Raw genomic sequence first — 18,293 nt, forward strand, 5'->3', positions numbered from 1 at the left:
ATGATGGGCCCTTACCGCCCTTACCAGCTCCATACTGATTCCAAACATTAAATATGTGTTATTTATATCAATATGTTGAGCTCAAAGCAAATAACCCGAAATTATCCCAGCTGCCAGGTCATAACATATTTGGGTCCATCCCCTTTATACTAGGGGTAGAGACAGAGCGATATTGCAATTTGTTTAAATGCATTTTCCCAATACAGATATAGGACCCATTATCCAGAATGCTCAGGACCAAGGGTATTCCAGATAAGGGGTCTTTCCGTAATTTGGATCTCCATAGCTTAAGTCTACTAAAAAATCAATAAACCATTAATCAAACCCAATAGGATTGTTTTGCCCCCAATAAGGGGTAATTATATCTTAGTTGGGATCAAGTACAGGTACTGTTTTATTATTACAGAGAAAAGGGAATCATTTAACCATGAAATAAACCCAATAGGGCTGTTCTGCCCCCAATAAGGGGTAATTATATCTTAGTTACGATCAAGTACAGGTACTGTTTTATTATTACAGAGAAAAGGGAATCATTTAACCATTAAATAAACCCAATAGGGCTGTTCTGCCCCCAATAAGGGGTAATTATATCTTAGTTGGGATCAAGTACAGGTACTGTTTTATTATTACAGAGAAAAGGGAATCATTTAACCATGAAATAAACCCAATAGGGCTGTTCTGCCCCCAATAAGGGGTAATTATATCTTAGTTGGGATCAAGTACAGGTACTGTTTTATTATTACAGAGAAAAGGGAATCATTTAACCATTAAATAAACCCAATAGGGCTGTTCTGCCCCCAATAAGGGGTAATTATATCTTAGTTGGGATCAAGTACAGGTACTGTTTTATTATTACAGAGAAAAAGGAAATCAATCTTTAAAATCTGAATTATTTGATTAAAATAGAGTCTATGGGAGACGGGCTTTCCGTAATTGTGAGCTTTCTGGATAATGGGTTTCCGGATAAGGGATCCCATACCTGTATTTGTAATAGGAAGTAATGCAGATATAGGTATATCCCAGCACTTTTAAATAACATATAACCAAGGTAAAGTAGAAAGGGCATTTACTATGAGCCTCCAATATCATAGGGGCTCTTCAGGGGAAAGAATAGTTAAACAAAAAGGCATGGAATACAAACTTTTGGTCCTACTGCTTCAGCTGCAGCTGAATTCTGTCAGGGAGATGTTGGGTGCTAAAGTTGAGAAACAACTGGTGGGCTGCAGCCCAGACAACTCTGATTTATGTTACTTTTTTTATTTATTGGCCCTAACCTTCATGTATTGCTGGGGACATATAAAAGGGCTAATGCAGTCTATGCCCAATGGGACTTTTAAATCTGGTCTGGAGATATCTGGCCAATCATTGACTCCTTAACTCTTATCATGATAGCTTATTTTGTAATGCTAATTTTTTTAACCAGATTTATATAAAACCTTAAATAAAATCATTTTTTGAATGCATAAAGTAATAAAAAAATATGGCAAAAGCACGCCAGTATAAGATACGGGTACCTTTGTATTGCAGTACATATGCACATTGTTTGCAAGGTTATCCCATCAAGTTCTTGTGCTGCTATGAGATCTATTACACAGTATAGTATTCTACAAAGGCACATTTTTAGGTAGGACATGTGCAAAACTCAGCTTAGAGTTGTGTTTAAATTACTATAATAGCGGAATGCGTATATCCTTGTTCTATAGGGCAAAGTTCAGCGTATGGTTTACGTGAGTCCCATTAATTCTGCCCTTATTGCACTCTTTTGTCTTAGTGTTTGAGTTATGTTATGGCTTATGTCAGGCTCATGTAATATACTTCATAGGATATCATCTTAGTGTGTTGGAGTGCATGTGTATGTCATTTGTAAATGTTCGGGGAACGGATGTTTCCACTACTAAAGCTAATTTTCTTCCTCTGCCATGCTCTCTGGTCTTTAAGAAAAAAAATTAAGCCTCTCCTGTCTCATAATCTGTCATGTTCTCTAGTTTTTAGGTCTTTTACTGGGCTTTAACAGTAGAGTCCAGGGCCCAGCAAATATAGTTCTTAGCATCATTTAATATCAGTATTGATAAATATAGGATTGAAACTAGCAAGCATGTATTTATTTTATGTCCTGAAGTTGTAAACACACAGTAAAAGTTCTATCAACCTGGTTCATTAAGGGGCCACATTGTAGATGAACATGCCCATATATTGCAGAATCACAGAGAGGGTTGCCGTGGCAAAAATCAAAATTAAAATAATAAGCACAACAGAGACCTTTTCCGCACACCCTGGCTCTCCAAAAATGATGAGCGCCCGGTGCTCACTGCTGGAGGGATCGGCACCCTCCCAAAACCAACTTAGCAAAAAAAGCAGATGGCACACAGAGCTATAAACTAGGGAAAAACACTTTCAAAGTTTTATTGCGGTGATGCAACGTTTCGGGGCAGAATAACCCCTTTATCAAGCATCATGCTTGCCCCGAAACGTTGCATCACCGCAATAAAACTTTGAAAGGGTTTTTCCCTAATTTATAGCTCTGTGTGCCATCTGCTTTTTTTGCTAAGTTGAATTCAATAATAAACACCATCACTGTCCATATTTATCACCCAAATACCCATGGATGTAGCCTGTAAGTTACAAACCTACAGAAATGCAGGACTCATCTGGGCTTGAAAGGGACTTTACTCTTGACAAATAATCTGGCTTAGGATATATTATTAGATAATATTATATCAACCCTAAAAATGGTTTAATACCAGCTGTGCAAATTGCTCCATATCAGTTCTGTAATGTAATAACCATCCCTATAACTACGGCAGGGTTGTATTTCAGACTGGTGCGGAAACGTTCAGTCTGTAGCAAGACCATACCTTCTCACAGACACTGTCAGTAACAAATATGCAGCAAAGGATGAGTTCATTGCTATTTCTGCCCTTCATATCTATATCTATAAACATAAGCGGAAGCTAAACCTGATCTCCTATACGCCCTTCTACAGCACATATTTCATACTTAGACTGAGGGAGGTAAGGAGAGAAATGGGCTGGTGTTGCTGGAAGGAGAAGACTGAGGATGAACTCAAGATGGGGAATGATCTCAGTCGAGTAGTTTCAATCCCACCCACAAAAGCAGTTTTGCTCTTGCAGTTTTGCTGTTGAGCACATCTGTTTGTGGGAAGAGAATGAATGTAAGCCTGCCAATTAGGCTGTTCCCGCTATTTTCTCTTTCTATGCTTATTTATAAGTATGTATATTTGTATTATATAGTACAGGTATTGGACCCCTTTTCCGGAAACCCATTTTCAAGAAAGTTCTGAATTATGGAAAGGACATCTCCCATAGACTCCATTTTAATCAAATAATTAACATTTTTAAAAATGGTTTCCTTTTTCTCTGTAATAATAAAACAGTACCTGTACTTGATCCCAACTAAGATATAATTACCCCTTATTGGGGGCAGAACAGCCCTATTGGGTTTATTTAATGGTTAAATGATTCCCTTTTCTCTGTAATAATAAAACAGTACCTGTACTTGATCCCAACTAAGATATAATTACCCCTTATTGGGGACAGAACAGCCCTATTGGGTTTATTTAATGGTTAAATGATTCCCTTTTCTCTGTAATAATAAAACAGTAGCTGTACTTGATCCCAACTAAGATATAATTACCCCTTATTGGGGGCAGAACAGCCCTATTGGGTTTATTTCATGGTTAAATGATTCCCTTTTCTCTGTAATAATAAAACAGTACCTGTACTTGATTCCAACTAAGATATAATTAAACCTTATTGGAGTCAAAATAATCCTATTGGGTTTAATTACTGTTTAAATAAATATTTTTTAGTAGACTTAAGGTAGGAGATCCCAATTACAGAATGACCCCTTATATGGAAAACCCCAGGTCCCGAGCTTTCTGGATAACAGGTCCCATACCTGTACTAGATAACACTGAGAGTAAGTAAATATAAATATTGTTGGTTATAGAATGCCTACTCTAATGAGACTAGCAGCTTACAATCTAAGACTAAAAGAGATAATACAGTAATGGCTCAAACTCTATTAATTGTGCTTATATTAAATATACTTCAGGTGTATAGTGTGCTTGTAAGGCTGAGGCACCCAAAGGCACCTAAGTCCCTAAGACTGATAGTAACTAAGGTATTCTTCGTTAGTAAGGAAGCTGGGTAGGGTCATGTGACCATACCATTGTAAGCATGTTGTGATTCATGTTATGTGGTTCTCCTTCTGTTAATCAAAGAACACGCAAGGCATTGTGGGAACTGGAGTATTGGCTGGAGGGGAGCTACTCTTGTAAAAAGTAAATATAGTCAGGACAAGTAGTGCAGCAAATAATATACTGGAAAGTTCTTTAGAATTACATTTACTTTCTTTCAGCAAAACGTTGCTTTTTATTCTTTATAATTTGAGTGTAGTTTCCCTTTAAATAGATTGGTAACTTACAGGAAATAATAAAAGTGGAATTTATATATATTTATCTGCCTTTATGATTGCCTTAAATAATTTCCCTTTGTGAGCGCTTCTTTTCCTCTGCAGTGATTTAAAAGAAGCCGAGTCAGCAGTGATTTATATATCGACAGCTAAGGATAAGGAGATGTGGGGCTACAAACCATTCGTCCTTCCATAGATTAACCTGCAGACTGCATTAGGCAAATTTGATGGCAATAAAAGACTTTGCCAATTTGTCTGGAAGCCATTCCTCTCTGGCGTTGTATTAACAGAAACATTTCATGCCGCTGTGCGGTTTAAAAGGACGATGATGAATGGCCAGAGAGGCTAAAGAATTGCGCTGCACATCTATATTATCACTTTCATAAAAAGCCAATTTACTTAATTGCACGGCAAAATTAATCTACCAAATTGAAGCGCTTTAGTGGGAGTATGGTTTGTCTTCTCGTGCTATCCAAGGCAGCGCTGAAGCCATGGCGTTACAAACAGTTAACATTATTCTTTCCCATTAAATTTTAAGTAAGCCGTTATTTAATGGCTTTAAAAGCAATGCCCAGAAGTTTCTGTATAATCCGTTACCCTGCTCCAAAACTGCATTTATTTGAAACTGAGGCAAAGCAATTTTGCTGAAAGGCCCCATGGAATCAGTGTTACCCCCTCGGGTCACTATCCACTTTCTCAGTGTGGGGATTAGATCCATAATTTAGAATGATGGGATGGAAAATGGGGGTTGGATTTATCATGGAGGCTCTGCATTTATAAACTGTGCTCCCATACTGGCGTTTTATTCCCTTCTCGACATATTTCATTTAGCTATAGAGTTTTAATTTAACAGGTGCAAAAATATTTTGCCCAAAAGGCGTTACTTTTTGTAGAATGAAGAGCAATTTTTGCATTTGAACTGGGAAAACTGGGAAACAGTTTGGGGCAGATTTACTAATCCACGAATCCGAATCCCGAAAGGGAAAAAAATCGTATTGGAAACGAAAATGTTGCGACTTTTTTGTCGCCGTCGCAATTTTTCGTATTTGTCGCAACTTTTTTGTCGCCATCACGACTTTATCGTATTTTGCTCGACTATTTCGTTGCCGTCACAATTTTTCCGTATTGAGCGATAGTAAACGCCAGAAAGACCAATCCGATTTTTTCGTGACGGCGACGAAAAAGTCGCGGAAAATATACGAAAAAGTCTAGACAAATAATCTGCAAAATAATCTTGAGCCAACTTTAGCAAGAGAGAAAGGCATGGAAGTGAGTGTTATAATATAGTGGGATAATCAAAAAGATAGGGGAATAATGATTTTTTGCATAAGCCATTTTTTATATAATAGGCAAAACATGAACCCATGTGAAAACAGTAGATAGAGCCTTTATGTTTATAAAATCAGAGGATTTAGACTTTATAATCACGTAAAAACCTATGGACGTGATTCAATTTGTGAAATTGATGTAATTCAGTTCAGAAAAAACTATCTCACTGTTTATCATATAAAAATTCTGTTGATATCTATAGGGAAAAAACTGGAACTCGAAATTAAATCTTGTTGATAAGTTTTCACACAATAAATCATGAAATAACTTTTTGTCGCTGAACTGAATCTTGCCCTATATATGGTAAAATCGTTGATATTGCCATTTGCAAGTTTGCTACTAGCCTATTGGTTACCAGCAAACATTGTATTGGCTGATATGGGTTTAAAGTGTATTTTCGGATGTCAATCATTTTTTAGCCACAGTGCAGCCTTTTTAGTGCCATTGTACAATAGATTTCGATTGCTGGGACTGCATCATTTTCATTGTCCAGTTTAAAATGATGTCTGCATATGATTCTTTTGGTGCAAGTTTGCTGAGTCTATTGATGCAGGTCAATGGGGAAACCCTGGCGCTACCACAAGTTTTTCCACTTGCAAGCAGTTCCGAACAGGCCTATTTATTATGCCATGTAAAACTAAATTTGCCAGAAAAAACGGTGTAAAAAGCTATGTAAAATAAATGGAGACGTTTGTCACTTGAATGTCAGATTTTATGCCATTACTTTATGTTCCAGCGGAAGAAAAAATATGCATAATAAAATTGCACCTATTTTACACCATTTTTTAATGCGGCTAAACCTGGCGATGTTTAGCAATTTTTGTGGCTGTTTTACACTGCATAATAAATCTGCCCCTATGCTCTGCAGCAACTCTTGCCTGCCATTGCCAGTTTCACCACTAATAACCCCCCTCAAGGGCAGTCTACTACACACCTGCAACTGATATATCTCTCCTCTCTAGTCCTCTCATCAGGGCCTTCTCCTAAACACTTTCCTTATTGCGACTGTGACCTTGCAAGGATTTGACTCCATTTCTCCCTCAGTGACACAATTCACTTTCCTTGCTGTCATTAAGATATCTGATTTTATCTCAGGGGATATTATCTATGAATCTGCCACTGCGTGCACCCTGCTACGAGTTTTGGGGGGATATTGTATATGAAACTGCCATTGCGTACATCCTGTTGGGTTTTCTGGGGGTATTGTACATGAAATTGCCTGCTATGAGTTCTAAATCGCCACTGCGTGTTTTATGGGCACTATAAATGAAATTGATTACCCTGCACGGATCACTGGCTTTTGTCTGAAAAGGATGAGATCTGTGAAGGAAAAACTAAAATAGATGTGTAGCTATTTCTATATTTAGTGGGGAGTTGTTTATCAGGGCATGTCTCCCAAAGTGGGTTTGGTTTAAAAAAATGTAGAGGTGGGGTCCCCAAAACACTAACCTGCCTAGGGTCCCATTTATATCCAACTCTGCACAGGAGTAGTATTTAATAATCAATGATGACCAACAACCAGTCCTTCAGAAGTTCTTACTTGTAATTGAAACTAACAGCGGTATTTGTGTATCCCTATCTATTCTCTGCCATTACTCCTGGTCCCAAGTCTTGAAGTCATTTCTTTTCCAAGTCTCTTTATCAGCTGGATTCTGCCATATTTCACAGAAGTGAGAACTAGAAGTTCAGGGAGAAGAAACAGATACTGCTCAATATCCATTACATTTACAAATAAATAAAACATATCAATATTTGTAATCAATTTACAGTGGAAAGTTGATCAGAATTACATTTTCTTTCTCTATACAAAAATACTCCTTGTTTGGAGATGCCCTTTCTCTATTCTGCAGTTGCGTAGTGTAAGGCATTTCTCAACCTTTCTCTAATTGTTAAAAGTCATTGAGCGCAAGAGGTTCCAAGAAAACCTATGCAGACAGATATTAAAATATCTTACAGTCATAAAATCGCACTTAACTGATTAAAGGACAACAGTGTCACTGCTAATTCCAGGAAGAAGAGAGACTCATTTTTCCCTTTAGATTACCGTCATCATTTTAATAGGACCTTAACTAACTCTTGCTAATGAGACAGATTGCAACATGAAGCTTAAAGATGTGGCTAAGGATTTAGAAGGCAAACAGATATGAAAAATACTATAGCTAAGCATTTCAGTTAGTCTTTATTTTCTGGAGGAATCTTCTCATTTTTATATGTAAGAGGTATTTTGTCCTAAATTAGGCTGATTAGATTTTTAACGGATAAAGCTTAATAAAGAATTAAGTTACAATGGCTAATGTTAACTTTTGGGATTCAGAATGAGGCACCCACAGCCCTTTAGCAGGGAAGATCTGTGCCCCCAAAGATGCCCCAGTAGCCCCCCATCTCCTTTTCTGTTGAGTCACATCACATGCTCTGTGCTGCTGTCACTTACTTTAACCGAGGGTTGGACTGACTCACAATATACACTATATGAACAATATAAATACACATTACAATCAGAAGTGATAAATTATCAGACCTGCATGATCAAATTCTATCAGGGCCAGACAGACGACAGAAGCTTATACCATGGCACACTTGGAGGGGGGGGGGCACAATTACAGGGGGAGTGAGTGTGTGAGTTGCAGATAGAGCGATTGGTGAGGAATGCAGTGCATTGGTTCAAGTAGTATTTCCTCGGGCTCTGACTCTTTAATTTATCTTCCTATTCTGTATTTTCCTTTTTTTGAGGTTTTCGACCCTAGGCCTATATTATTATCAGAAACCTTAGTAAGATTTTTGGGTATCAAATTTTACTTAAATATCAGCTAGTAACCTGCAATCCATTCTACACTATGGGGTCTCTCACTTCCATAACAGCATATAATACCTGTAAGAAAGTGTGCCCAAGCACTGGAACTGCCCTCATAAGGGAGCTCTTAGCAGCTGACAGGCCTAGCCTTAAGGACATTTAGGCTAAAATTTGTGGATGAAAACTTTTTTACTGCCTTGGATAACCCTTGAGGTTATTTACAAATATCTGCAGCCTATCTGTAAGCTAAGATGAGCTAAAGGCCATATAGGGGGTCTTTGCCCAATAAGTCTCAGTACCTCTTCTTTGAGGCATATCATCTTTGAATCCCACATAACCATCTGCAAATTTGTACCAAACCTGCTTTTTAGCCTTCCCCAGATTATGCCAAATCTACAGCTTTAGACAATGTGGGTCCTGGCTCCCAGCATCAAAGGGGACCATGTGGTGGGAAAAAGGGCATGTTTTGTTTAATTATGATGAATTAGTTATACTAATTACATCAGGAATGCCTTCTCAGTGCATCTGAAAAAGGCTTTTCAGGGGATGCCTAAGCTGTAGTTAAACAACAGCTGTAACGTTAATGGTTGGATCCTGAATTATATACATTTTTCTTCTTAGATTGAATGTCCATTCTTCCTGAATTACACAGGAGGATCCCTACATCTCAATCTTCAAACTTTGTTAGCAATATCAAGATAATGCATATTGAATATAAGTGTGTATCTTCATGCTTTGCCACATACACCCATTTGCACAACATTTACTAACTAATCTTTGTGCCTCTGGAATCCAGCCCAAAATCATGCTTCTGATAGCTGCGGGTGGATATACATTGGAACCAGAGAAGAAATGCTGCATTGGGCAATAGTGAATTGTGCATTTTTTTTTGGTTGTTGGTTGTTGCATTCCTGTAGTAAATGCCCTTAAGAGTCTTCTGACTGTATTCTACCTTATTTATTAATATTTTACTGGATATGATAAGAGGAAATTATTTTACATCTGCAAGTAATAAAAATGTGTGGCTTATGTGGCTTCTTGCTGTTGTGGTCAGCTGTAAACCTTCAACCACCCACAAAGAACCTTCCCATAGTGAACACAGCCATGGAAAAAACGACCAGAGAGCTTTAGTTTATATCCAATGCATCCATAAAGCAAACTCCCTTAATAACTTTACTCAAGGAGAACACTTGATTGGAACAACATGTTTTGTTCCATTGACACAGTTTGAACTTTTTAAATCAGGGGAAGAGAACCTATGGCCCCCAGCTGTAGGGGTACAGTAACAAAGTGATAATTCAGCAAAAGCTTGAGGGGTATGCCTTATCGCAAGGACGTCTGCTCTGGCTATGTACAGGTCCCAGGTCCATGGCTGTTTTGTCAGTAGACAATAGGAAAACAAATAATTGGACCTCGTATATGTTATATGCCAAACCTGTGGGCTCCCTATATGCGAACAGTCGGACAGCACTGCTGGTTATTTCTCTTTTGTAGAGTTGCAGGGTTAAAACAGACCTTCACTAATCATTAGTGATAATGAATTGACCATATAATGAGAATCTACAAAGAAGCCGAACTGTAGATCATTAGCTGGCAATAAACTATATATATTTGGATATATCAGATCAGTGTATCCCAGGCAGAATAGAGTGACAGATCTGTGCTCATTGTAGCTTCAATAACATTTACAGTGCAACCTTCTTGGAAAGAATAGGTGCTAAAAGGTACCAAGAAGCCTTCTCAGGACATTCTATACCTCTACATTCTCTATCCCCCAGTAGTTTACAGTTATCTAATAACATTACTTTTGTTACCTATTTATTTTTGTTTTTGTTTGATTTGATTAAGTTCTGAAAAGACCTAGGCTCACCCCAACAATCAGCGCCCATCTAGGTGACCTCAAAGACTTGCTTTTTCAGGAAAATTCAGTCATAGTAAGCTAAAAATATGCCATGATATTCTCAGTGAGACAATGTGAACTTGCATTGCCTCAAAAAGTGAGAGTGGAGAGCTTGTACAGAGCATCCACATTAAACTACAAGAGCTTCTCCTTACCCTTTCTTGCCAAAGATAGTAAAATTAACATGCAGCTGGCTCCTTTGATAAATGGATTGGGTTAGGTCACTGAGGGGATGCATGTGACATTAAGTGATTTACAGTGCTTTACCTTAATGAAATTGTTTCAACGAGATGACGCTGAAAGCTTTTAATGGATAGCTTTACTTGATGTAATGAAATTGCATTCCTTGGGCATTTAATAAAAGGTGCAGTTATTATTTACTGGGGCTTTTTCAGAGCTTGTGTTTCTGCAGAGAGTGTGGAGCAATAAGAGGATCCAGCCGCAGAGTCAGGCCAGGCTAGTGTGTGTGGCTCAGCAGGGAGTGCAATTGCAAGGCTCTCTCTTACTCTACTGTGGCCTATCCTTGTAGGTCCTTTAGCAGTCTCTCTTGTTGTTAACTGAGCCGCTCTGATTTAAATTCATCCTCCTAATGTGTCTCTTAGGCAGCTGGATTATAACCAGATCAGCTGTATTGAAGATGGGGCATTCCGAGCACTGCGCGACCTGGAAGTACTGTAAGTATCACTCTTTTTATTCTCAAAGAGGGACTGTGCTTGTGTTATAGCTGCTAAATATGTTGCCTTGTCTATGTCATTAATACTAAGGATGTGCATCCCATTGTTTATTCCTAAAAAACATGCCGTGCAACTGAATTAGGCTTTAAGCAAAGCATCTAAATCAAACTGTGCAAGACGGAGTCTGTTTTCCATTGTCTCAAATGCCGGTATTATTCCTCTTTAAATGTCGCCAATATATTTCTCTAATCACCCTATCACAACTCTACATATGTATGACCATCATTTGTACACCATCTAGTTTGAGCTAACTATGGATCCATCTGTACATGAAATTCTATAATAATACAGGCCATATTTAACCACACTTGCACTAATACACATGGGGCAGTAAGAAATTCTTAGATACTCCATTCTTGCTCTAAGAGAAGAACTACAAAAGTAATGCATATTGTTAGAAGTAATAAGTAATCATGTCTTTGGATCGATCTTTAGTCCACTTATAAAAATACTTAAATATGAAGTTGTCCAATTGCCACATGGGATAGACAGCATCTTTACGCTCTCCTTTTTTAACTTCTCACTGTCTTAGTTTATTCAAGGTGACTAAATATTACATTTTAAATGTTTTCCCATTCAAGAATAGCCATTGGTGAAAGTAAAATATGAAATTGTCAAAATGGATTCCCCTACCATGAGCGCCACTATACAGTTGACTGTTATCCTTTAGTAAAGAGAAGATCTGGCTTCCCAATTGTAGAGTATGGCAAAAGGGAACAGATGGCTTAAATTACTAAAACAAAGTGATTGTCACTTAAATGTGCACATGTACCATATAAAATAGATCCTGATATGTCTAGAGTGTATAATGAGTAGCTGCTCAGCAAAGTCTCCATTTGCCAATGCACTTACTTTGCAGCTAAGAAAAGATACCCCCTTCTCCATCATTGCATCAGGCAACGCATTTCACGTAATCAGTAATACAAATATAATATATTATATTTAATGATTAGGTCATAATATTTCTACTGATATGGAGTTAATAGTTAAATATCTATTCTGGGGATGCAATAAAAGGGAAACGGAACAAATATTCGCAATGCGCAAGTGTATGCCTCTGCACAAACAAATATGCCTTTGCGTGAATTTACTGTAGGTTATGCGAACGCGGAAACTGTATAGCGACCACTTCCAACACTGGAATAAAGATTGGGAATCTTACAGTTTGCGCCAGTGCACTGTGTATGTAACAAACTTCTAAATGAAAAAGTTATGTTTGCTGCAGAAGATTATATGACCTATAAGCGTGCCTTAGACGTGCAATTAAAACTCGCAATGCAATAACTGTAAAATGAAGAATATTACATTGTGAATTGCTAATTTTTATTCTTATTTGTGCATTTTTTTCCGTTTACGACTTTTATTACATTCCCGCGTAAGCCTTTTTAGCTGACTTGACCTTGAATGATCAGCCACTTTCCCAAATACAAGGCTTCGTGTACTTTATAGTGTTTTCAATCCATTGTCTAGGCTTTTAGATAGCTCTAGGAACAACAATGTGCAGGTTCTGAACTGAATATCCTATTATATTGAGAGCATGTTTGCATACATTTTCTATAGTACTAAAAAGAGTGCATCCGTTATGTACAACAGTCAAAAAATAATGCCCCTGATTTCAAGATATTTTTTTACTATTGAGAATATTTACTAAAGAAGCCAATTAGTGGTCAAATCCATTATTTTATTCCACATCAATTCCTGAAATAGAATCTTGGTAGGGGATATCCAAATGCCTGTAAATATGACTAATTATATAAAAGTAAATTTGCTGTATGGTTTTCTCTTTCAAGACAAATCTCTTGTGATGGGTGTTTACCTGTAACATTAAGTCAGGTAACACTTATTATGCCTCAAATGAAAGAATATGGTTCCAGGTTGGAGCACTATATTCCATGTTAGGAGGATAATAAATACAACATCATGTGCCAGTTCCATTGAGCAATAATTAATCATTAATAGCTAACGTTATTAAAAAGATAATTAGTTATTATTCTCCTAATTCTTGAATATTGTCTTTTGGCTTTATGTATTAACATAAAGCCATTAAGAAAATAGTCAACCGTGTACTATAAGGCAGAAACCAATTTGATGCAAAAAAATCCATTGTACATTGGGGTAAATAATAAATGTCTGCAAATGGAAGCAAGGAAAATCAAAGCAACACAAGGAACCAGTCTATGAAGAAAAGTTGTGTTGAAACCGTACAGTAGAACATAATGTTTTACTCAGGTAGCTAGCAAAATAAATTGAACATACTGCATTCGTACAAAATGGCATCACTAGTTGCAGTTTTAGGAGTCAGAATAGAAAAAGGATAACCCATCTTTATCATCCGTCATTATAACTGAACCAATAACTTTTCCAGTTATACAAAGTCATGCAAGGACATAATGGAGGACATAATATAGAAATATGTCCATATGGGCATTGTGTCCTTGCATGACTTTGTATGACATATCCCTAAACTAAATGAGATCACAGTAAAAACAAAATGGCATGAAACGGTCTCCTACAAGGAAGAAGCGGACACATACTGTATCGGTCACTACCATGCACCAAATCAAGCATTGGAATTATGAAAAGATATATTACTGTATCTCAAAAAGTCCTATAGATTCCAAAGGCAGTTATTGGTAAACTTTATGTATAGAGACCAGCAAATGTATGGCAAATACCTTACATACAGCGGATTTTTAGATATATCAGGCTAAACAGCAGTATCTGGTATTCACAGCCACACCCTATTGCCCATGAAATGAATGGGGAACCTTGTACATTGAGTACACCGGCACTGCAGACATTCTTGTCTTTTAACTGTCATAAGTGAAACTTTATCTAAGCACTGGAGCAACAATAAACAAACACAGATTTTAAATATCATAGTAAATATCAGAATTTAAGACAGAACAGAGTTTCACAAAATGTCTCCATGTCATAATATGTTCTGTAAATGAGCAAACGGTTGACTGGCCGAATTATGAAAAGCAATGTAGATATGCTCACAGACTTGTCTCATTTGTATAAGAAAATTATTAAAAGTTTTTGCTAATTGCATTCCCTGGGGATATAAACTATCTCCAAAATGAAAAGTGATTTATTTATAATATGACACTGTAAAATCATGGGGTAGATTTGGATTTGTTCTGCTCCCTGTAATAGACTATATTGCATTCTAACTAGAAGAACTGGAAAGTATACGAGGAAGGGATGAATTGTAAAAAAAAAAAAAAAAAATCCAGGCAGAATTCAGGCTTTAAATCTTAATACCAGTAACAGCCAAAATTATGTACCAGAAAGATGGTGCAGGAGCGTAAAAGTGTTTTTTTATGATGCCCACGCCCATGCATATAGTTATTCTAGAAACGCTCTAATGGCGTAAGTGGGAGGCGTATCCATGTTGGCCATGAAGAACAGAAAAGTGTAGAAGCCGCTCTATTAAGACCAAGTCAGTTCTTGGTAGAAGAACTCTTCTTTTCACTGCAATGTCCTTGCTTCAGATGGCTTCCTTCTTGATGCTCTTTACTTTCTCCATCTTTTGTATCTATTACAAAAGCTACGGCATTATCTGTACAAAGATGTCTACAATGTCAGGCAAGTTTTGTAAGGACTTGGTTCATTGATTATTATTCTCCTTATTCTTGAATATTGTCTGTTTTCTTTATCTTCTGACTTCATGCATTAATATTTCTCCTACTTTTCTTGGTATTTTGAATTCTACATTTCTTTTGTAGGTTACCGTTCTAGGTTTATTTAGCATTGGCTTCTCACAACTACCGTTTTCAGATATTATCCACAAATAACATGGAGACATAGGGCATAAGGGGAAGGAACTTAGGACAGTCCACTATGGAATAGTTTTTTTTTAATGTTTTTTATTTTACTGAAATTATATTAATATATTAGGAAGATGGGTGGATAGCCGTTCCTTCTTCTAACACGGAAGAAAAAACATCTTGTCAAGGATTGTGCAGAATGTCCATTGCCTTTAGTAACCAGGAAAGGCAACTCAAGATATTTTCATCTAATGTGATAAAGGGGTAACTGAGGGCAGATCCGTAAGGCATAGTATTTTAAAAAGTTTGTTTTTTAAATGAAAGGAAATGAATAAACTATAGGGATTAAGGGCATAGCTTGACACAAAGCTAATTGTCGTTTCAACACATCCACTTTTATTCATTTTTGGAACAGAAGAGCAGAGTACAAGTGTATAAGATGGTGCCTTGCTCAGTTGAATAGCCAGTGTTTCTAGATTGTAGTTGTGTTCCATGACCTTTTTTTGACTTGCTATTCCCAGAATGCACCTATTGCTTAAAATGCCTTGATGGCACTCTGTTGCCAAGAGAACTGTATTAATTGGGTTGTACAACTACAGTTTTCATTAGTAGCACATTAAATAAGTGGAAAATGCCTGTGGGAAATGCAATGCAGACGGTAAAATGTTTCAGGCTAATCCAACGATATCTTTAGTTAAGGTTCATTGCAATTAATATAGTTGCCGTGCATGGCTATTCATTGCCGAGGAAACATGTTGAACAGATTTTTCGAGCAATAAACTCTGAGCTGCCAAAAGAAAAGTATCCTACAGTATTGCAAATCCTTTTTTTTTTTTCGTTGTTGCCTATGGTGTTTGACGTGATTTCTTTGATGTTTTGCAGCACCCTCAACAATAACAATATTACGCGACTTTCCGTGGCGAGCTTCAACCACATGCCTAAACTCAGGACCTTGTAAGTGTTTTCCAGCCGGGGTTTTCCATGTTAATTTGGGGATATGTTAGGCTTCAGACTAAGTGGTCATTGCCAAGAACGTTAATTGTATTGCAGTAGTAAGAAACAGTCAAAAATAATTGTATTAGTGATTAAGTATCATTTATTTGGAATTTTCATGACCTCCTAATTTATATTATCCTCATTAGCACGCCCTACTTTCCTTGTACATAGAACTATAGGTCAGGATGCTGACTTACTTCCTAGAAGTCTTCATCACCCAACTGCACATATCCAGTGATATATATATCCTTATGGGCACCAAATATTGAATGGTCTCCTTGAAAGGAACTATTCTTGACTAATGCATAATGTCCATTTACAGCCAAATTTTAATTAGGGCGTCTCTAGTTGTTAATGGTTGTTGGTCCTTGGACATTATTACCGTGGCCACCAATGTGGTGCTCTACATGTACTGTACATTTTAGACATGTGAATCATAAAAAAGTAATGCACCCCTTTCATTTAACATATAGGGAATTCCTTGAATTGTGTAAGGACACTTTACATGGAAGATCTCAGTTACTTCTAATGTTCATATATTATTATATAAGGTTTCATCAGCCTACGAAGAGGCAGAAAATAAATCCTTTTCATATAAGCGTGCACACATGAGAGTTACATACACACTTGACATAAAATATTTACTGAATATTACAGTTTCATATAAATAATTGTAGATTCCAATAACATACTAGGTAGGTCACATTTCATTTAAGAACACAGACAGAACTTTGATTGGCTGTCACATCTGATAAATGGGAAATCTTTATGCTTTGATTACTTGACTGCAGGCAGACCTAATTAAAGTGAACTGGCTCCCTGACAATCTCAGTAACACGAAATTAGCTCTGGAGATTGAGCAGTGTGTTTTAATATCCATTACAGTTATTCAGTTAGGACTGAGCGCATCAGCTAAAAAGAGCTAAAATGATATTACTTTGTCAGGGACGATTGTAGGAGCAGAGCACTGAGTTATGACTGTGCGCCTCCTTTTCTTTGGCTTGAGAAAACATAAAAGCCAAGCTGCAGTAATTTGCTTAATTTAGTGAATACATTTGTCTGCTGTTTTATTAATGGTAAAGTGCTTTTGGCCCTTGGATGGGAGCCATGATCTTGTGTAGGTCGCTGCCCATGTAGAGGTAACTAACTTAATTCCTTCTTGCTCTGACATTTACATCTTTTAATTCCAGCCACCGCATTGAGCGCTAGTCCTAAGGGGCCAAAAGCAGCTAATCCCCTTTTCTTTGATTAAACAAAAAGAGAGGAAATCAGAAAAAGGGATACAAGGGAGTGTTTTATATTGAATTATTTTTCTGCCTTGTTCAGCAGAAAATGAATGTGACCCGCTAAAGGATTTCGCAAGCAGTTTCTATAGAGACTAATAAAGCAAGACTTACTGATATTTCTAATTGGCAGCCAATCCTTTTATGACCCTTTTTCCCTTTGCTGTCAGTGTTCTACCCCTATAGAGCAATTTACTTGAGACATGTTTCGTCTCTCTCCCCCGACTCTTTTGTTCAGACCTCAGCGACAGAATTCCTGAGCTGTTTGCAAGCTCTTGGACGTTTTCTTACCCGACTGTAAAGAAATAGGGATAAACTTATAGAAGGCAAATAATAATGTTGGCAAACATGTGCTTTTTTTAACCCCCTGAAATAAATTAGATTTAAAAAGGATTTTCCATGGATAAATGAGTAAACAGATGAAAAACAAAAGCAGCCAGGATTAACGATTTAAGCTTTTTAGTTCTGGGACACAATGTCTCTCTCAAGGATCAAAGGGAATGAACTTTGAAATAGAGACTGTTGAATATTGTTTTTATAGCCATATACTAGATTCAATAAGATTTAATAAGTGTTGGTCATTATAAGTGCTGCCCGGCTTTATTTTTCTCATGATTATCAACAATTATTTATTGAAACTGTTGCTTTCCCTGCGACACCTTTAACTGTTATTGGCAAGAATAAGAAATCCAAAAGGAAAGAGTATAAGGGTGCATATCCATGTTGGGAACACCAAGAGGGTGCTTTTTGGGTAGCTGTAGCAACCATGTTATACGACAGTTGTTCTTCCTTTAGCACTTTTACTGTGATTGGTCGATCTTTTTTTAATTATCCATTTTTTTTAATTAACCCAGTCGACTCCATTCCAACAACTTGTACTGTGACTGTCACCTCGCTTGGTTATCCGACTGGCTGCGCCAGAGGCCCCGAGTGGGTCTCTACACCCAGTGCATGGGACCCATTCACCTGAGAGGGCATAACATTGCTGAGGTTCAGAAGCGAGAGTTCGTCTGCACTGGTAAGTACAGAGATGGCACTTTGTAGGCATTTGAG

At 37.3% G+C, this 18,293-nt stretch overlaps 1 protein-coding gene across 5 annotated transcripts in view; it reads left to right on the top strand.

The window, feature by feature from the left end:
• slit2 (slit guidance ligand 2) overlaps positions 1–18,293 on the top strand; it is a 204,234-nt gene that overhangs the window by 130,458 nt on the left and 55,483 nt on the right. For all 5 annotated transcript variants that reach the window (XM_031895351.1, XM_031895349.1, XM_012955706.3 and 2 more), the window contains exons 6-8: positions 11,057–11,128; positions 15,844–15,915; positions 18,095–18,258. In XM_031895351.1, the coding sequence (XP_031751211.1) occupies positions 11,057–11,128; positions 15,844–15,915; positions 18,095–18,258 (308 nt within the window). The remainder of the gene's footprint in view (positions 1–11,056; positions 11,129–15,843; positions 15,916–18,094; positions 18,259–18,293) is intronic.

The sequence above is a fragment of the Xenopus tropicalis genome, chromosome 1, assembly GCF_000004195.4.
Source record: "Xenopus tropicalis strain Nigerian chromosome 1, UCB_Xtro_10.0, whole genome shotgun sequence".
Lineage (NCBI taxonomy): Eukaryota > Metazoa > Chordata > Amphibia > Anura > Pipidae > Xenopus > Xenopus tropicalis.